General features: G+C 50.8%; 1 protein-coding gene across 1 annotated transcript in view; it reads right to left on the bottom strand.

The window, feature by feature from the left end:
- Positions 1-22,103, bottom strand: part of LOC122554859 (cell adhesion molecule 2-like) — an 820,685-nt gene that overhangs the window by 317,571 nt on the left and 481,011 nt on the right. Inside the window, exon 5 of the mRNA XM_087992436.1 lies at positions 20,989-21,159. Coding sequence (XP_087848562.1) covers positions 20,989-21,159 — 171 coding nt within the window. The remainder of the gene's footprint in view (positions 1-20,988; positions 21,160-22,103) is intronic.

Consider the following 22,103-nt stretch of genomic DNA (forward strand, 5'->3'; position numbering starts at 1 on the left):
ATTTAATGATCTTAACTCTGACAAATATAATTACCATGAACTCATTGCTATATATTCATATCATGATGGCTACAAGTTACAATTAACTCATTTCAGGTGGTTTTAGATTGTAGAATCTTTTTAATGTATATGCTGTGTGAAGTGAAGACAGCTTTGTCACTGAAACACAGAATTGCAGGACAGAAGGATTCCAGTAGGAGTGTCTGTGTCTGCATCTGTGTCTGTGTCTGTAACTGTGTCTGTGTCTATGTCTGTGTCTGTATCTGTACCTCTGTTCGTGTCTGTGTCTGTATCTGTGTCTGTGTCTGTATCTGTGTCTGTATCTATCTGTGTCTATGTCTGTCTCTGTGTCTGTATCTGTGTCTGTATCTGTGTCTATGTCTGTATCTGTGTCTGTGTCTGTGTCTACGTCTGTGTCTGTGTCTGTATCTGTATCTGTGTCTGTGCCTGTGTCTGTGTCTGTATCTGTATCTGTGCCTATGTCTGTGTCTCTGTCTGTGTCTGTGCCTGTGTCTGTGTCTGTATCTGTGCCTATGTCTCTGTCTGTGTCTGTATTTGTGTCTGTGTCTGTATCTGTATCTGTGCCTATGTCTGTGTCTCTGTCTGTGTCTGTGCCTGTGTCTGTGTCTGTGTCTGTGCCTGTGTCTCTGTCTGTGTCTGTATTTGTGTCTGTGTCTGTGTCTGTATCTGTATCTGTGCCTGTGTCTGTGTCTATGTCTGTATCTGTATCTGTATCTGTATCTGTGCCTGTGCCTGTGTCTGAGTCTGTGTCTGTTTCTGTGCCTGTGTCTGTGTCTGTATCTGTATCTGTGTCTGTATCTGTGCCTATGTCTGTGTCTGTGTCTATGTCTGTGTCTGTGTCTGTATCTGTGCCTGTTTCTGTGTCTGTATCTGTATCTGTGTCTGTGTCTATGTTTGTGTCTGTGTCTGTGTCTGTGTCTGTGTCTATGTTGTGTCTGTGTCTGTATCTGTGTCTGTGTCTGTGTCTGTGTCTATGTCTGTGTCTGTATCTGTATCTGTATCTGTATCTGTGTCTGTGTCAATGTCTGTGTTTGTATCTGTGCCTATGTCTGTGTCTCTGTCTGTGTCTGTGCCTGTGTCTGTGTCTGTGTCTGTGCCTGTGTCTCTGTCTGTGTCTGTATTTGTGTCTGTGTCTGTGTCTGTATCTGTATCTGTGCCTGTGTCTGTGTCTATGTCTGTATCTGTATCTGTATCTGTATCTGTGCCTGTGCCTGTGTCTGAGTCTGTGTCTGTTTCTGTGCCTGTGTCTGTGTCTGTATCTGTATCTGTGTCTGTATCTGTGCCTATGTCTGTGTCTGTGTCTATGTCTGTGTCTGTATCTGTGCCTGTTTCTGTGTCTGTATCTGTATCTGTGTCTGTGTCTATGTTTGTGTCTGTGTCTGTGTCTGTGTCTGTGTCTATGTTGTGTCTGTGTCTGTATCTGTGTCTGTGTCTGTGTCTGTGTCTATGTCTGTGTCTGTATCTGTATCTGTATCTGTATCTGTGTCTGTGTCAATGTCTGTGTTTGTATCTGTGCCTATGTCGGTGCCTGTGTCTGTGTCTGTGCCTGTGTCTCTGTCTGTGTCTGTATTTGTGTCTGTGTCTGTGTCTGTATCTGTATCTGTGTCTATGTCTATATCTGTATCTGTGCCTGTGCCTGTGTCTGAGTCTGTGTCTGTATCTGTGTCTGTTTCTGTGCCTATGTCTGTGTCTGTGTCTGTGTCTATGTCTGTGTCTGTATCTGTATCTGTGCCTGTTTCTGTATCTATGTCTGTGTCTGTGTCTGTATCTGTGTCTGTGTCTATGTTTGTGCCTGTGTCTGTGTCTGTGTCTATGTCTGTGTCTGTGTCTGTGTCTATGTCTATGTCTGTGTCTATGTCTGTGCTGGTGCCACTTCCCTGTTACAGATCTCCACCTTGACTCCACTGACCACCCTTTCCCCATGGCACTGAGCTGGCACACTGATGGCCACACTGCTTTCACAAGGAATGACAATGTGCATTTCCCTCCGACAGTTTTTGGACATGTTGGCCAGTGACAAAGACCTGGTGATGACATGGTAGAAATAACACCTCCCCCAACACCTCCCCTCACCTGGCTTTCGACCAGTTCCTTCGTATCCAGGTGAGTGAGACAGGGGGACTGGACATTTCAGGAAAAGGCTGGAGAAATGCTCTTGTGTGAAGGTGGGGGGGGGGGGGGGGGGGGGGGGGGTTAGTGCTTCGTCGACTAGAGAGAGAAGTAACTTATTGATAAGGGAACGTGACGGATTGTGAGTGATAAAAAGCTCAAAATGATGAAACAGAATTTGTGAAAGCTTCAAGAGGTTGATGCAGACAGGGAAACATCAAATGGATAGGAGAGGATTATCAGAATGAGAATGCAAAAGACCCACAAAGATGCAGGATCACAGCGGATGTAGTTCTGAGGAGAGAGAGATCAATAATGATTAGTTGCTATGACAAGGAGCTGTGCTACAATTGCGATAAAAAGGAACAAGACAAAAGATTATAAGACCAGAAGATATGTGAACAGCAATTGACCACTCAGCCCCTCAGCCTGCTTGGCCGTACAATAGAGTCACGGCCGATCCAACATTCCTCACGTCCACCTCCCTGCCCTTTCCCTGCAATCCTCGATTCCTGGACTGTTCAAGAATCACTCTCTCTCTTCCTTAAATATACACAAGGGCTCTGCCCCCACAGCTCCCGAAGGCAAGGACCTCTGAAGGCTCTCAACTCTCGGAGAAGAAATTCCTCCTCATCTCAGTCTTAAATTGGTGCCCCTTTATTCTGAGACAGTGCCCTCTGGTCCCAGACTCTCCCAGGAGGGGAAACACCTTCTCAGCAGAGTCCTTGTCAAGCCCCTTCCGAATCCTCTCTGTTTCACTGAGATCACCCCTCCTTCTTCTGAACTCCAGGGGGTAGGGTCCCAACCTAATTAGACTTTACCCATTGGACAATCCCTCCATCCCAGGGACCATCCTAGTGAACTGTCACTGAACTGCCTCCAATGAAATTATATCTTTCCTTCAATATGGGGACTAACCTGCTCACTACTCCAGATACACTCTCCCCAGCACCGTGTCCAGATACACTCTCCCCAGCACCGTGTCCAGATACACTCTCCCCAGCACCGTGTCCAGATACACTCTCCCCAGCACATTGTCCAGATACACTCTCCCCAGCACCGGGTCCAGATACACTCTCCCCAGCACCGTGTCCAGATACACTCTCCCCAGCACATTGTCCAGATACACACTCCCCAGCACCGGGTCCAGATACACTCTCCCCAGCACCGTGTCCAGATACACTCTCCCCAGCACATTGTCCAGATACACTCTCCCCAGCACATTGTCCAGATACACTCTCCCCAGCACCGGGTCCAGATACACTCTCCCCAGCACCGTGTCCAGATACACTCTCCCCAGCACATTGTCCAGATACACACTCCCCAGCACCGTGTCCAGATACACTCTCCCCAGCACATTGTCCAGATACACTCTCCCCAGCACATTGTCCAGATACACACTCCCCAGCCCCGTGTCCAGATACACTCTCCCCAGCACCGTGTCCAGATACACTCTCCCCAGCCCCGTGTCCAGATACACTCTCCCCAGCACCGTGTCCAGATACACTCTCCCCAGCCCCGTGTCCAGATACACTCTCCCCAGCACCGTGTCCAGATACACTCTCCCCAGCACATTGTCCAGATACACTCTCCCCAGCACCGTGTCCAGATACACTCTCCCCAGCACCGTGTCCAGATACACTCTCCCCAGCACATTGTCCAGATACACTCTCCCCAGCACATTGTCCAGATACACTCTCCCCAGCACCGTGTCCAGATACACTCTCCCCAGCACATTGTCCAGATACACTCTCCCCAGCACCGTGTCCAGATACACTCTCCCCAGCACATTGTCCAGATACACTCTCCCCAGCACATTGTCCAGATACACTCTCCCCAGCACCGTGTCCAGATACACTCTCCCCAGCACATTGTCCAGATACACTCTCCCCAGCACCGTGTCCAGATACACTCTCCCCAGCACCGTGTCCAGATACACTCTCCCCAGCACATTGTCCAGATACACTCTCCCCAGCACCGTGTCCAGATACACTCTCCCCAGCACCGTGTCCAGATACACTCTCCCCAGCACCGTGTCCAGATACACTCTCCCCAGCACCGTGTCCAGATACACTCTCCCCAGCACCGTGTCCAGATACACTCTCCCCAGCACATTGTCCAGATACACTCTCCCCAGCACCATGTCCAGATACACTCTCCCCAGCACCGTGTCCAGATACACTCTCCCCAGCACCGTGTCCAGATACACTCTCCCCAGCACCGTGTCCAGATACACTCTCCCCAGCACCGTGTCCAGATACACTCTCCCCAGCACATTGTCCAGATACACTCTCCCCAGCACATTGTCCAGATACACTCTCCCCAGCACCGTGTCCAGATACACTCTCCCCAGCACCGTGTCCAGATACACTCTCCCCAGCACCGTGTCCAGATACACTCTCCCCAGCACCGTGTCCAGATACACTCTCCCCAGCACATTGTCCAGATACACTCTCCCCAGCACATTGTCCAGATACACTCTCCCCAGCACCGTGTCCAGATACACTCTCCCCAGCACATTGTCCAGATACACTCTCCCCAGCACCGTGTCCAGATACACTCTCCCCAGCACATTGTCCAGATACACTCTCCCCAGCACATTGTCCAGATACACTCTCCCCAGCACCGTGTCCAGATACACTCTCCCCAGCACATTGTCCAGATACACTCTCCCCAGCACCGTGTCCAGATACACTCTCCCCAGCACCGTGTCCAGATACACTCTCCCCAGCACCGTGTCCAGATACACTCTCCCCAGCACCGTGTCCAGATACACTCTCCCCAGCACCGTGTCCAGATACACTCTCCCCAGCACATTGTCCAGATACACTCTCCCCAGCACATTGTCCAGATACACTCTCCCCAGCACCATGTCCAGATACACTCTCCCCAGCACCGTGTCCAGATACACTCTCCCCAGCACCGTGTCCAGATACACTCTCCCCAGCACCGTGTCCAGATACACTCTCCCCAGCACATTGTCCAGATACACTCTCCCCAGCACATTGTCCAGATACACTCTCCCCAGCACCGTATCCAGACACACTCTCCCCAGCACCGTGTCCAGATACACTCTCCCCAGCACCGTGTCCAGATACACTCTCCCCAGCACATTGTCCAGATACACTCTCCCCAGCACATTGTCCAGATACACTCTCCCCAGCACAATGTCCAGATACACTCTCCCCAGCACATTGTCCAGATACACTCTCCCCAGCACCGTGTCCAGATACACTCTCCCCAGCACCGTATCCAGACACACTCTCCCCAGCACCGTGTCCAGATACACTCTCCCCAGCACATTGTCCAGATACACTCTCCCCAGCACATTGTCCAGATACACTCTCCCCAGCACCGTGTCCAGATACACTCTCCCCAGCACCGTGTCCAGACACACTCTCCCCAGCACCGTGTCCAGATACACTCTCCCCAGCACATTGTCCAGATACACTCTCCCCAGCACATTGTCCAGATACACTCTCCCCAGCACCGTGTCCAGATACACACTCCCCAGCACCGTGTCCAGATACACTCTCCCCAGCACCGTGTCCAGATACACTCTCCCCAGCACCGTGTCCAGATACACTCTCCCCAGCACATTGTCCAGATACACTCTCCCCAGCACCGTGTCCAGATACACTCTCCCCAGCACCGTGTCCAGACACACTCTCCCCAGCACCGTGTCCAGATACACTCTCCCCAGCACATTGTCCAGATACACTCTCCCCAGCACATTGTCCAGATACACTCTCCCCAGCACATTGTCCAGATACACTCTCCCCAGCACCGTGTCCAGATACACTCTCCCCAGCACCGTGTCCAGACACACTCTCCCCAGCACCGTGTCCAGATACACTCTCCCCAGCACATTGTCCAGATACACTCTCCCCAGCACATTGTCCAGATACACTCTCCCCAGCACATTGTCCAGATACACTCTCCCCAGCACATTGTCCAGATACACTCTCCCCAGCACATTGTCCAGATACACTCTCCCCAGCACCGTGTCCAGATACACTCTCCCCAGCACATTGTAGAGATACACTCTCCCCAGCACCGTGTCCAGATACACTCTCCCCAGCACCGTGTCCAGATACACTCTCCCCAGCACATTGTAGAGATACACTCTCCCCAGCACATTGTCCAGATACACTCTCCCCAGCACCGTGTCCAGATACACTCTCCCCAGCACCGTGTCCAGACACACTCTCCCCAGCACCGTGTCCAGATACACTCTCCCCAGCACATTGTCCAGATACACTCTCCCCAGCACCTTGTCCAGATACACTCTCCCCAGCACATTGTCCAGATACACTCTCCCCAGCACCGTGTCCAGATACACTCTCCCCAGCACCGTGTCCAGATACACTCTCCCCAGCACATTGTCCAGATACACTCTCCCCAGCACCGTGTCCAGATACACTCTCCCCAGCACATTGTCCAGATACACTCTCCCCAGCACCGTGTCCAGATACACTCTCCCCAGCACCGTGTCCAGATACACTCTCCCCAGCACATTGTCCAGATACACTCTCCCCAGCACCTTGTCCAGATACATTCTCCCCAGCACATTGTCCAGATACACTCTCCCCAGCACATTGTCCAGATACACTCTCCCCAGCACCGTGTCCAGATACATTCTCCCCAGCACATTGTCCAGATACACTCTCCCCAGCACATTGTCCAGATACACTCTCCCCAGCACATTGTCCAGATACACTCTCCCCAGCACCGTGTCCAGATACACTCACCCCAGCACCGTGTCCAGATACACTCTCCCCAGCACATTGTCCAGATACACTCTCCCCAGCACCGTGTCCAGATACACTCTCCCCAGCACCTTGTCCAGATACACTCTCCCCAGCACCGTGTCCAGATACATTCTCCCCAGCACATTGTCCAGATACACTCTCCCCAGCACCGTGTCCAGATACACTCTCCCCAGCACATTGTCCAGATACACTCTCCCCAGCACCGTGTCCAGATACATTCTCCCCAGCACATTGTCCAGATACACTCTCCCCAGCACCGTGTCCAGATACATTCTCCCCAGCACATTGTCCAGATACACTCTCCCCAGCACCGTGTCCAGATACACTCTCCCCAGCACATTGTCCAGATACACTCTCCCCAGCACATTGTCCAGATACACTCTCCCCAGCACCGTGTCCAGATACACTCTCCCCAGCACCGTGTCCAGATACACTCTCCCCAGCACATTGTAGAGATACACTCTCCCCAGCACCGTGTCCAGATACACTCTCCCCAGCACCGTGTCCAGATACACTCTCCCCAGCACATTGTAGAGATACACTCTCCCCAGCACATTGTCCAGATACACTCTCCCCAGCACCGTGTCCAGATACACTCTCCCCAGCACCGTGTCCAGACACACTCTCCCCAGCACATTGTCCAGATACACTCTCCCCAGCACATTGTCCAGATACACTCTCCCCAGCACCTTGTCCAGATACACTCTCCCCAGCACCGTGTCCAGATACACTCTCCCCAGCACCGTGTCCAGATACACTCTCCCCAGCACATTGTCCAGATACACTCTCCCCAGCACCTTGTCCAGATACATTCTCCCCAGCACATTGTCCAGATACACTCTCCCCAGCACATTGTCCAGATACACTCTCCCCAGCACATTGTCCAGATACACTCTCCCCAGCACCGTGTCCAGATACACTCTCCCCAGCACCGTGTCCAGATACACTCTCCCCAGCACCGTGTCCAGATACACTCTCCCCAGCACATTGTCCAGATACACTCTCCCCAGCACATTGTCCAGATACACTCTCCCCAGCACCGTGTCCAGATACACTCCCCCCAGCACCTTGTCCAGATACACTCTCCCCAGCACCGTGTCCAGATACATTCTCCCCAGCACATTGTCCAGATACACTCTCCCCAGCACCGTGTCCAGATACACTCTCCCCAGCACATTGTCCAGATACACTCTCCCCAGCACCGTGTCCAGATACACTCTCCCCAGCACCGTGTCCAGATACACTCTCCCCAGCACATTGTCCAGATACACTCTCCCCAGCACATTGTCCAGATACACTCTCCCCAGCACCGTGTCCAGATACACTCTCCCCAGCACATTGTCCAGATACACACTCCACAGCACATTGTCCAGATACACTCTCCCCAGCACCGTGTCCAGATACACTCTCCCCAGCACCGTGTCCAGATACACTCTCCCCAGCACCTTGTCCAGATACACTCTCCCCAGCACCGTGTCCAGATACACTCTCCCCAGCACCGTGTCCAGATACATTCTCCCCAGCACCGTGTCCAGATACACTCTCCCCAGCACATTGTCCAGATACACTCTCCCCAGCACCGTGTCCAGATACATTCTCCCCAGCACCGTGTCCAGATACACTCTCCCCAGCACCTTGTCCAGATACACTCTCCCCAGCACCGTGTCCAGATACACTCTCCCCAGCACCGTGTCCAGATACACTCTCCCCAGCACCTTGTCCAGATACACTCTCCCCAGCACCGTGTCCAGATACACTCTCCCCAGCACCGTGTCCAGATACATTCTCCCCAGCACATTGTCCAGATACACTCTCCCCAGCACCGTGTCCAGATACACTCTCCACAGCACATTGTCCAGATACACTCTCCCCAGCACCGTGTCCAGATACACTCTCCCCAGCACCGTGTCCAGATACACTCTCCCCAGCACCGTGTCCAGATACACTCTCCCCAGCACCGTGTCCAGATACACTCTCCCCAGCACCGTGTCCAGATACACTCTCCCCAGCACATTGTCCAGATACACTCTCCCCAGCACAATGTCCAGATACACTCTCCCCAGCACAATGTCCAGATACACTCTCCCCAGCACCGTGTCCAGATACACTCTCCCCAGCACCATGTCCAGATACACTCTCCCCAGCACCGTGTCCAGATACACTCTCCCCAGCACCATGTCCAGATACACTCTCCCCAGCACCGTGTCCAGATACACTCTCCCCAGCACCATGTCCAGATACACTCTCCCCAGCACCGTGTCCAGATACACTCTCCCCAGCACATTGTCCAGATACACTCTCCCCAGCACATTGTCCAGATACATTCTCCCCAGCACAGTGTCCAGATACACTCTCCCCAGCACATTGTCCAGATACACTCTCCCCAGCACATTGTCCAGATACACTCTCCCCAGCACCGTGTCCAGATACACTCTCCCCAGCACATTGTCCAGATACACTCTCCCCAGCACCGTGTCCAGATACACACTCCCCAGCACATTGTCCAGATACACTCTCCCCAGCACATTGTCCAGATACACTCTCCCCAGCACCGTGTCCAGATACACTCTCCCCAGCACCGTGTCCAGATACACTCTCCCCAGCACCGTGTCCAGATACACTCTCCCCAGCACATTGTCCAGATACACTCTCCCCAGCACCGTGTCCAGATACACTCTCCCCAGCACATTGTCCAGATACACTCTCCCCAGCACATTGTCCAGATACACTCTCCCCAGCACATTGTCCAGATACACTCTCCCCAGCACCGTGTCCAGATACACTCTCCCCAGCACCGTGTCCAGATACACTCTCCCCAGCACATTGTCCAGATACACTCTCCCCAGCACCGTGTCCAGATACACTCTCCCCAGCACATTGTCCAGATACACTCACCCCAGCACCGTGTCCAGATACTCTCTCCCCAGCACATTGTCCAGATACACTCTCCCCAGCACATTGTCCAGATACACTCTCCCCAGCACCGTGTCCAGATACTCTCTCCCCAGCACATTGTCCAGATAAACTCTCCCCAGCACCGTGTCCAGATACACTCTCCCCAGCACATTGTCCAGATACACTCTCCCCAGGACCGTGTCCAGATACACTCTCCCCAGCACATTGTCCAGATACACTCTCCCCAGCACATTGTCCAGATACACTCTCCCCAGCACCGTGTCCAGATACACTCTCCCCAGCACCGTGTCCAGATACACTCTCCCCAGCACATTGTCCAGATACACTCTCCCCAGCACCGTGTCCAGATACACTCTCCCCAGCACATTGTCCAGATACACTCTCCCCAGCACCGTGTCCAGATACACTCTCCCCAGCACATTGTCCAGATACACTCTCCCCAGCACCGTGTCCAGATACACTCTCCCCAGCACATTGTCCAGATACACTCTCCCCAGCACCGTGTCCAGATACACTCTCCCCAGCACATTGTCCAGATACACTCTCCCCAGCACCGTGTCCAGATACACTCTCCCCAGCACCGTGTCCAGATACACTCTCCCCAGCACATTGTCCAGATACACTCTCCCCAGCACATTGTCCAGATACACTCTCCCCAGGACCGTGTCCAGATACTCTCTCCCCAGCACCATGTCCAGATACACTCTCCCCAGCACCGTGTCCAGATACACTCTCCCCAGCACATTGTCCAGATACACTCTCCCCAGCACCGTGTCCAGATACACTCTCCCCAGCACATTGTCCAGATACACTCTCCCCAGGACCGTGTCCAGATACACTCTCCGCAGCACCATGTCCAGATACACTCTCCCCAGCACATTGTCCAGATACACTCTCCCCAGCACCGTGTCCAGATACACTCTCCTCAGCACATTGTCCAGATACACTCTCCCCAGCACCGTGTCCAGATACACTCTCCCCAGCACATTGTCCAGATACACTCTCCCCACCACCTTGTCCAGATACACTCTCCCCAGCACCGTGTCCAGTTACACTCTCCCCAGCACATTGTCCAGATACACTCTCCCCAGCACCGTGTCCAGATACACTCTCCCCAGCACCGTGTCCAGATACACACTCCCCAGCACATTGTCCAGATACACTCTCCCCAGCACATTGTCCAGATACACTCTCCCCAGCACATTGTCCAGATACACTCTCCCCAGCACCGTGTCCAGATACATTCTCCCCAGCACCGTGTCCAGAGACACTCTCCTCAGCACATTGTCCAGATACACTCTCCCCAGCACCGTGTCCAGATACACTCTCCCCAGCACCGTGTCCAGATACACTCTCCTCAGCACATTGTCCAGATACACTCTCCCCACCACCTTGTCCAGATACACTCTCCCCAGCACCGTGTCCAGATACACTCTCCTCAGCACATTGTCCAGATACACTCTCCCCAGCACCGTGTCCAGATACACTCTCCCCAGCACCGTGTCCAGATACACTCTCCCCAGCACATTGTCCAGATACACTCTCCCCACCACCTTGTCCAGATACACTCTCCCCAGCACCGTGTCCAGATACACTCTCCCCAGCACATTGTCCAGATACACTCTCCCCAGCACCGTGTCCAGATACACTCTCCCCTGCACCGTGTCCAGATACACTCTCCCCAGCACCGTGTCCAGATACACACTCCCCAGCACATTGTCCAGATACACTCTCCCCAGCACATTGTCCAGATACACTCTCCCCAGCACCGTGTCCAGATACACTCTCCCCTGCACCGTGTCCAGATACACTCTCCCCAGCACATTGTCCAGATACACACTCCCCAGCACATTGTCCAGATACACTCTCCCCTGCACATTGTCCAGATACACTCTCCCCAGCACCGTGTCCAGATACACTCTCCCCAGCACCGTGTCCAGATACACTCTCCCCAGCACATTGTCCAGATACACACTCCCCAGCACCGTGTCCAGATACACTCTCCCCAGCACCGTGTCCAGATACACTCTCCCCAGCACATTGTCCAGATACACTCTCCCCAGCACCATGTCCAGATACACTCTCCCCAGCACCGTGTCCAGATACACTCTCCCCAGCACCATGTCCAGATACACTCTCCCCAGCACCGTGTCCAGATACACTCTCCCCAGCACATTGTCCAGATACACTCTCCCCAGCACCGTGTCCAGATACACACTCCCCAGCACCGTGTCCAGATACACTCTCCCCAGCACATTGTCCAGATACACTCTCCCCTGCACATTGTCCAGATACACTCTCCCCTGCACCGTGTCCAGATACACTCTCCCCTGCACCGTGTCCAGATACACTCTCCCCAGCACCGTGTCCAGATACACTCTCCCCAGCACCGTGTCCAGATACACTCTCCCCAGCACCGTGTCCAGATACACTCTCCCCAGCACCGTGTCCAGATACACTCTCCCCTGCACCGTGTCCAGATACACTCTCCCCAGCACCGTGTCCAGATACACTCTCCCCAGCACATTGTCCAGATACACACTCCCCAGCACCGTGTCCAGATACACTCTCCCCAGCACCGTGTCCAGATACACTCTCCCCAGCACCGTGTCCAGATACACTCTCCCCAGCACCGTGTCCAGATACACTCTCCCCAGCACATTGTCCAGATACACTCTCCCCAGCACCGTGTCCAGATACACTCTCCCCAGCACCGTGTCCAGATACACTCTCCCCAGCACATTGTCCAGATACACTCTCCCCAGCACCATGTCCAGATACACTCTCCCCAGCACCGTGTCCAGATACACTCTCCCCAGCACCATGTCCAGATACACTCTCCCCTGCACCATGTCCAGATACACTCTCCCCAGCACCGTGTCCAGATACACTCTCCCCAGCACCGTCCAGATACACTCTCCCCAGCACCGTGTCCAGATACACTCTCCCCAGCACATTGTCCAGATACACTCTCCCCTGCACCGTGTCCAGATACACTCTCCCCAGCACATTGTCCAGATACACTCTCCCCAGCACCGTGTCCAGATACACTCTCCCCAGCACATTGTCCAGATACACTCTCCCCAGCACCGGGTCCAGATACACACTCCCCAGCACATTGTCCAGATACACTCTCCCCTGCACCGTGTCCAGATACACTCTCCCCAGCACCGTGTCCAGATACACTCTCCCCAGCACCGTGTCCAGATACAGTCTCCCCAGCACCGTGTCCAGATACAGTCTCCCCAGCACCGTGTCCAGATACACTCTCCCCAGCACCATGTCCAGATACACACTCCCCAGCACATTATCCAGATACACACTCCCCAGCACATTGTCCAGATACACTCTCCCCAGCACATTGTCCAGATACACTCTCCCCAGCACATTGTCCAGATACACTCTCCCCACCAGCGTGTCCAGATACACTGACCCAGTGAGGGTCAGTGTGTGTGTGGGACTGTCCCCCAGTGAGGGTCACTGTGTGTGTGGGACTGTATCCCTGTGAGGGTCAGTGTGTGTATGGGAGTGTACTCCAGTGAGAGTCAGTGTGTGTGTGGAGTGTCCCCCAGTGAGGGTCAGTGTGTGTGCGACTGTACCTCACTGAGGGTTAGTGTGTGAGACTGTACCCCAGTGAGAGTCTGTGCCTGCACGTGTGTGTATGTGTGTGTGCATTTGTGGCCAGTTGGATAGAGAACTGGCTAACTGGTCGAAGTCAGAGAGTGGTGGTAGATGGTAAATATTCAGCCTGGAGCCCAGTTACAAGTGGAGTTCCGCAGGGGTCAGTTCTGGGTCCTCTGCTGTTTGTAATTTTTATTAATGACTTGGAACTGGGAGTCGAAGTGTGGGTCAGTAAATTTGCAGACGCTACGAAGATTGGTGGAGTTGTGGATAGTGAGGAGGGCTGTTGTTGGCTGCAAAGGGACTTAGATATGATGCAGAGCTGGGCTGAGGAGTGGCAGATGGAGTTCAACCCTGCCAAGTGTGAGGTTGTCCATTTTGGAAAGACAAATAAGAATGCGGAATACAGGATTAACGGTAGGGTTCTTAGTGAGGTGGAGGAACAGAGGGATCTTGGGGTCTATGTTCATAGGTCTTTGAAAGTTGCCACTCAGGTGGATAGAGCTTGTAAGAAGGCCTATGGTGTATTAGCGTTCATTAGCAGAGGGATTGAATTTAAGAGTCGTGAGGTGATGTTGCAGCTGTACAGGACCTTGGTTAGGCCACATTTGGAGTACTGTGTGCAGTTCTGGTCGCCTCACTTTAGGAAAGATGTGGAAGCTTTGGAGAGGGTGCAGAGAAGATTTACCAGGATGTTGCCTGGAATGGAGAATAGGTCGTACGAGGATAGGTTGAGAGTGCTAGGCCTTTTCTCATTGGAACGGCGAAGGATGAGGGGTGACTTGATAGAGGTTTATAAGATGATCAGAGGAATAGATAGAGTAGACAGTCAGAAACTTTTTCCCCAGGTACAACAGAGTGTTACAAGGGGACATAAATTTAAGGTGAAGGGTGGAAGGTATAGGGGAGATGTCAGGGGTAGGTTCTTTACCCAGAGAGTGGTGGGGGCATGGAATGCGCTGCCTGTGGGAGTGGTAGAGTCAGAATCATTGGCGACCTTTAAGCGGCAATTGGATCGGTACATGGATGGGTGCTTAAGCTAGGACAAATGTTCGGCACAACATCGTGGGCCGAAGGGCCTGTTCTGTGCTGTATTGTTCTATGTTCTATGTTCTATGTTCTATTTGTGTGCGTGTGTCTGTGCATTTTGTACGTGTGGGTGGTAATATGTATGTGTGTGTGTGCCTGTGTGTATGTGTGTGTGTATGTGTGTCTGTATCTGTGTGTGCGTGTGTCTGTGTGTGTGCATGTGCATGTGTGAGTGCGTGTGAGTGTATGTGCATGCATGTGTGTGTTAGAGAGAGAGTGTGTGTATGTGAGCGCGCGTGTGTGTGTGTATGTGAGCGTGAGTGTGTATGTGAGCATGAGTGTGAGAATGTGAGTGTAAGTGTGTGCGTGTGCATGTGAGTGTGTGTGTGTGTGTCTGAGAGTATATGTGTGTGTGTGAGTGTGTGTATATGTGAGTGTAAGCGTGTGTGTTGTGTGTATGGTTGTGTGTGAGAGAGAGAGTGCGTGTGTATGTGTGTGAGTGTGAGTGTATGTGAGCCTGAGTGTGCATGTGTGTGTGTGAGAGTGTGTTTATGTATGTGCGCATGTGTGTGTGTGTTTGTGTGAGAGAGTGTGTGAGTGTGAGTGTGTGTGCCCCAGTAAAAAGTGGAGAGAGGTGTTTGGGTAGTTTTCTGACAAACCTGTTTGCTGTTTAACAGAGATTTCATCCAAAGAATTCGATCAAGGAGCTAGAAACCAGACCAGAATACAGACGATGACAGTGAGAATCTAAATTAGGAGAGTGGAATAGAGGAATGCATTAAATGCAGAATAATTAGAAATAAATTTAGTATGGATTGTAACGATGGGATGCTGTGAAATCAGGAGGCAAGAATCAATACAGTTGTAATTGGAGAGAAGGTGACTGCACTGCTAACAAGCTTTAATGATTGGGCATTAATATCAAAAGGACAAGGTGCTTTCAGGGTCAAGCGCTGAATCAGAAGGTGCAGCTGGCCTGTGCAGGGCGGTCACTGGACACTGGGTTCTGACTGAACTGCTGTGAAAGAACAAGCTGCAGCTACCCAGAGAGTGTTCAATTCCTGGGGAGTAAACCCACTACAGATACCGCAGGCAATGACCAGTGCCATGGGGAGAGGGAGGAGGGGGCAGGAATAGAAGGGAGCCATGTGGATGGGACGGTTGGAGAGAGATATAGGAACACCATGGAGGGATATAATACAGGGGTACAGGACCATTAGACCATAAACTACCGGAGCAGAATCAGACCATTTCCTCCAATGAGTTTGCTCCACCATTCGATCGTGGCTGGTATGTTTGTCAAACCCATTCTCCTGCCTTTTCCCATAACCCTTCCCCCCGGACAAATCAAGACCTATCTGTACTGCAAACAAAAAGAAGCTGGAAATCACAGCGGCTCACTCTGCGTCTGCGGAGAGACAGCAAGCTAATGATTCAATCTACATTTCTCTTCATCAGAGTTGATCTGAAGAAGTTATCTATCTTTGTCTTAACCACACTCAATGACTTGGCCTCCACAGCAGTGAGTTCCACAGATTCCCCACCCTCTGGCTGAAGAGATTTCTCCCCATCTCAGATCTACAGGGTCGTCCCTTCACCCTGAGGCTGTGCCCTTGGGTTCTGGTCTCTCTTCCTGGTGGGAACATCGTCTCCACATCCACTCTATCCAGACTTCTCAGTGGTCTGTAAGTTTCAATCAGACCCCCCTCATCCTTCTAAACTCCATCGGGTACAGAGTCCTCACGCAGTCCTCATGCGACAAGTCCTTAGTCCCCGGGATCTTTCTTATAAACCTCCTCTGCTCTCTCTCCAAGACCAGCACATCCTTCCTTAGATACAGGGCCCTAAGCTGCTCACAATATTCCAAATGCAGTCTGACCAGAATCTTATTCAGGCTCAGCAGGACATCTCTGCTCTTGTATTTTCTTAACTCTCTTGAAATAACGTTAATGCTAATGTTGCATTTGCCTTTCTAACTGCCAACTGAACCTGCTCATTAGCCTTAAGAAAATCCTGAACTCGACTTGCAAGTCCCTTTGTGCTTCAGATTTCTGGAGCCTTTCCCCATTTAGAAAATAGTCTGCACCTCTATTATTCTGAGCAAACTGCATAACCTCACACTTTCTCACATTATATTCCATCTGCCACTCCTTTGCCCGCTCTCCCAGCCTGTCCACGTCCTTCTGCAGCCTCCCACTTCCTCAACACGACCTGTCTCTCCACTTGTCTTTGTGTCATCTGCAAGCTTAGCAAAAAAGCTCCCAGTTCCTTCTCCAGATCATTAATATGTAACGTGAATAGCTGTGATACCTATGGACCCCTGCGGAACTCCATTGGTCACCAGCTGCCATCCTGAAAAAGACCCCTATATCTCCACTCTCTGCCTTCTGCCAGTTTGCCAATCCTCTATGCCAGTATTTTGCCCCACTGGGTCTTGTTTCCTGTTCTGGTGTTAATATTTCTGTCCCGGACCTGGTGCAGTTTTCCACTGAAGCTGCAGGAGCCTGTGTCCCATGTTCCATTCAGGTACTTTACTGACTCCAGCCTCAACATAAGAGTTCAGCAGCTTCAGGGCATAAACACTGTGCTCTGATGGGATTACACCAAACCCCCACCCCCATCCCGAGTGATGACTGGGGCTTGCTTTTACCTGAGCTGGCTTCTTTTGTATTGTTCATAATTGGCATTAACATCTATTTTGCATCTCGATTTTTCCTTTATTCCCATTAGCATTCCCTTTTGTTATAGGCATCCTCACCATTTGTTCCACTCGCTCCTCTTCCCCCTCTGCTGACACAAAAATAACATCAATGTCTAGCCCCCTTCAGTTCTGAAATGGCATCACTGGATTCGAAACATTACTTCCACTTCTTTCTGCACAGAGGCTGCCACATCCTCTCAGCCTCTCTAGTGCTTGTGCTTTTATTTCAGATATTTTGGGTTTATTTTTTAAACAGCAGGTTATATTAGAGATGATTCGGAGATGCCGGTGTTGGACTGGGGTGTACAAAGTTAAAAATCACACAACACCAGGTTATAGTCCAACAGGTTTAATCACCTGATGAAGGAGCGTTGCTCCGAAAGCTAGTGCTTCCAATTAAACCTGTTGGACTATAACTTGGTGTTGTGTGATTTTTAACTTTATGTTAGAGATGGTATTATTGAGTTGAACAGGATCAATTCACGGCCTTAGAATAAAAGCAGCCCAGGGAGTAATCACTACAATATGTTTGAATGTTACTTCCAATTTGAAAGGGAGAAGATTGGGTGTGAAACTAGTATTTTAAACTGAAGTAAGGACATGAACTCTGAGCGAGGTGAAGTGAACTGGGGATTTAACATCAGGGGATAGATCAACACAGACACAGTGGTAGACATTTAAAGGTGTAATTCAAGATAAGTATATTCCTACTATAAAGAAACAGGAGAACTGGTCATCAGTGGTTAACAAAAGAAGTTAGGGCAGTGTCAAACTGCAGGAAAAAGCACCAGAGCTAGATTAGATTACTTACAATGTGGAAACAGGCCCTTCGGCCCAACAAGTCCACACCGACCCACTGAAGCGCAACCCACCCAAACCATTCCCCTACATTTTACCCCTTTACCTAACACTATGGGCAATGTAGCATGGCCAATCCACCTGACCTGCACATCTTTGGACTGTGGGAGGAAACCGGAGCACCTGGAGGAAACCCACGCAGACACGGGGAGAATGTGCAAACTCCACACAGTCAGTCGCCTGAGGCGGGAATTGAACCCGGGTCTCTGGCGCTGTGAGGCAGCAGTGCTAACCACTGAGCCACCGTGCTGCCCACAAAGGTCGCTGTCAGCTGAGGTGTTTGGTCAAATGGTAAAAAACAGAATGGAATAACTAAAAGGGAAATCAGGAAGAAGCTGGCATGGAAAGCTAAATCAAAGATCAAAGAACAATCCAGCAGAGGAACAGGCCCTTCGGCCCTCCAAGCCTGTGCTGACACATTTTGCCCTCCGTACTAAAACTGTCTTCACTTACAGTATCCGTATCCCTCTATCCCATTCCTATTCCTGTATCTGTCCAGGTGCTTCTAGAATGCTGCTGTTGTGTCTGCTCCCACCACCTCCTCTGGCAGCGCGTTCTAGACACTCACCAACCATTGCATGGAAAATGCACCTTGCACATCTCTTTTAAACACCCCCCCTTCCATCTTGAATCTGTGTGTCCTAATAATTGACCCCTCCACCCTGGAAAAAAGCCCATTCTATCCATACCACCCACAATCTTATAAACTTCAGGAGGACTTCCTGCAGGTATTTCATTTGGAAAAGAATAAGTGAGGTGAGGGATGGTTCTTTATGGAACAACAGTGGGCTGTTAGTACTAGATAATGAGTGATTGGCAAATGGAATCCAAGTGTACATCAGTCATTATCAAATAGAATGGTGGATGGGGGGAGGGCTGAATGGCCTCTGCTCTTCAATGTTAAAAGATTCTGGGGACATATATAAATACTCAGAATTATGAAACTCAGACATTAATCAGTGAATGGCGTTATGTTGAATTAAAACAGGTTCAGGGTGGGATGGACACACCCTCTGTAGCTTCCAGTGCACACAACGTGGTACACCGTGAACTCAACCAATAATCCAAATTGTTTGTTAGCATCATTCCTCACAAATTCACATTTCTCCAGCACCTGCTGTCCAGTCAGGGTATCCCAGCTTTCTTTGTACACTGTGTCATGTGTTTGACATGCCTGGCCTGATTGGGACTAGGCAGCACCAGGTTTGTTGTGAATAGCTGAAGGGAGCAGCACACACAGCATGTCTTTCAGCTCAATGCCATTCACTGGTGAATTTCTCAGGACAATGGCCTGACCAAGGTCAATTCTGCCTGGTTAAAATTGAAACAAAGCCTTGCTGTTAACTGTCAATCAGCAAGCATGGTAACACCTCGACCTATCAATGATGCACTGACCAACCAATCAGCACCATCATCTCATGCGGTTTGAATACTAGCTTTCCTCTTGAATTGTATTCCTGTGAATTGTCCTGATGAATGCAAGATGGGAAGCTTTGACAAGATGCATTTTTTGGCAATATTTATATACAGGAGCTTTACAACAAAGAGCTGGAGAGTTCCTGACACACAGAGTTGGGAAACTGTAAGATTTACTGTGTCAGTGTCTGAGGCAGACACTCTGTGGGACCTGTGTACCTGTGGGATTATGTGACTCCGTCAACCATCCAACCTTTGATTTGGACAAGGGGAGGAAGGGAAAGAGGGTGAAGGGGTATGGGGACACAGAGGGCCCAGTATGAACTGTACAATTTACTCTGTGAGTCAGGCAGCATCCAGGGAGCAGGAGAATCTACGTTTCGGGCATGAGCCCTTCTTCAGGAATTCCTGAAGAAGGGCTCATGCCCGAAACGTCGATTCTCCTGTTCCCTGGATGCTGCCTGACCTGCTGCGCTTTTCCAGCAACACATTTTCAGCTCTGATCTCCAGCATCTGCAGTCCTCACTTTCTCCTCGAAGAATTTACTCTGTGAGTAAAGGGACCATGCTGTGTACCTGTGGGATCATGTGGCTTGTTTTTCTGTTGGATATTCTACCCATAGATTTCACAAGATGAGTTGACACAGCAGCTAATCCTACTTTGCAGTGAAGGTTTGGGTAGAATTCAAGCAATCTGATATAGGCTACTGGACAAGGCCATTAGCCACACCACGGTGGTCACGGTGAATGGGGAGGATGGTCAAATCACATGGAATGGTTGTTGTGGTTCTGTTCGCCGAGCTGGGAATTTGTGTTGCAGACGTTTCGTCCCCTGTCTAGGTGACATCCTCAGTGCTTGGGAGCCTCCTGTGAAGCACTTCTGTGATCTTTCCTCCGGCATTTATAGTGATTTGTATCTGCCGCTTCCGGTTGTCAGTTCCAGCTGTCCGCTGCAGTGGCCGGTATATTGGGTGCAGATCGATGTGCTTATTGATTGAATCTGTGGATGAGTGCCATGCCTCTAGGAATTCCCTGGCTGTTCTCTGTTTGGCTTGTCCTATAATAGTAGTGTTGTCTCAGTCAAACTCATGTTGCTTGTCATCGGAGTGTGTGGCTACTAAGGATAGCTGGTCGTGTCGTTTCGTGGCTAGTTGGTGTTCATGGATGTGGATCGTTAGCTGTCTTCCTGTTTGTCCTATGTAGTGTTTTGTGCAGTCCTTGCATGGGAGTTTGTACACTACATTGGTTTTGCTCATGCTGGGTATCGGGTCCTTCTTTCTGGATACCCAGATATCCGATACCCAGCATGAGCAAAACAAATGTAGTGTACAAAATCCCATGCAAGGACTGTGTGTCTCTTGTTTCCTGATCTGAATCTTACCCATCTAAGCCCACACTTTGGATCCCATTCCCCTACCACACATGTTTAAAACCTCACCAATGGAACTAGCAACTAGCAACTCTATCCTTTAGAAATGAGAGATGATGTCATTGAATCAGAAGTGAGATGCATGCAGAGAGAAGAGAGAATGGACCTCAGACTTACATTGAATATCAAGTACTTGCTTGGCCACTTGTGGTGAAGAGCGAAGTGATTCATGGTCCACAGAGCAGCTCACAGCAACACCATCATCGTTACGGTCTACCTGTAGGCCCAGGGTGCTTCTCACTGTGAAGGTCTTGCCTTTGGAGTCAGGCTCTTTTATGGAGGGTACATCTAGGAACGGAGACCAACATGGACCGGTAAACAATCTTCACTTCAATCCCCAACAGACCTCACATCAACAGGTCAACACTTAATAATTCAAGCTTAATTACAAACTACTCAATCAACATCAAAAATGGACACAGCGAAAAGTGCTTTCCATTTCCTGAGGAAAGCAATACGTTCATTCTGTTTATCAAAGTGATAAAAGAAAACATTCACAATGTTAGATATTAAATCAGACAAAAACTAACTCACAACCAGAATGAATCCCCCTCCACACTGACCCCATCAAACACTCCCAGGACAGGGACAGCACAGGGTTAGATACAGGGTAAAGCTCCCTCTACACTGTCCCCATCAAACACTCCCAGGACAGGGACAGCACAGGGTTAGATACAGGGTAAAGCTCCCTCTACACTGTCCCCATCAAACACTCCCAGGACAGGGACAGCACGGGGTTAGATACAGAGTAAAGCTCCCTCTACACTGTCCCCATCAAACACTCCCAGGACAGGGACAGCACGGGGTCAGATACAGGGTAAAGCTCCCTCCACACTGTCCCCATCAAACACTCCCAGGACAGGGACAGCATGGAATTAGATTCAGAGTAAAGCTCCCTCTACACTGATCCCCCCATCCCAGGACAGGGACAGCATGGAATTAGATACAGAGTAAAGCTCCCTCTACAGTGTCTGCCATCACACACTCCCAGAACAGGGACAGCACGGGGTTAGATACAGGGTAAAGCGTCATATTTGGCAGATTATAGGGAAGGCCAATGGAATGTTGGTCTTTATTTCAAAAGCAATGAAATATAAAAACTCGAGGTTTTGGCTAACACAGTACAATGCACGAGTCTGACTTCAATTAGAATATTGCGAACCATTTTGGGTCCCTATTGAAGGACAGATATACTGGCATTGGAGGCAGTCTGGAGAAGATTTACTCGCTAA

This window comes from Chiloscyllium plagiosum, unplaced genomic scaffold, assembly GCF_037043375.1.
Source record: "Chiloscyllium plagiosum isolate Xiang-an unplaced genomic scaffold, Cpla_swu_hap1 HiC_scaffold_12, whole genome shotgun sequence".
Lineage (NCBI taxonomy): Eukaryota > Metazoa > Chordata > Chondrichthyes > Orectolobiformes > Hemiscylliidae > Chiloscyllium > Chiloscyllium plagiosum.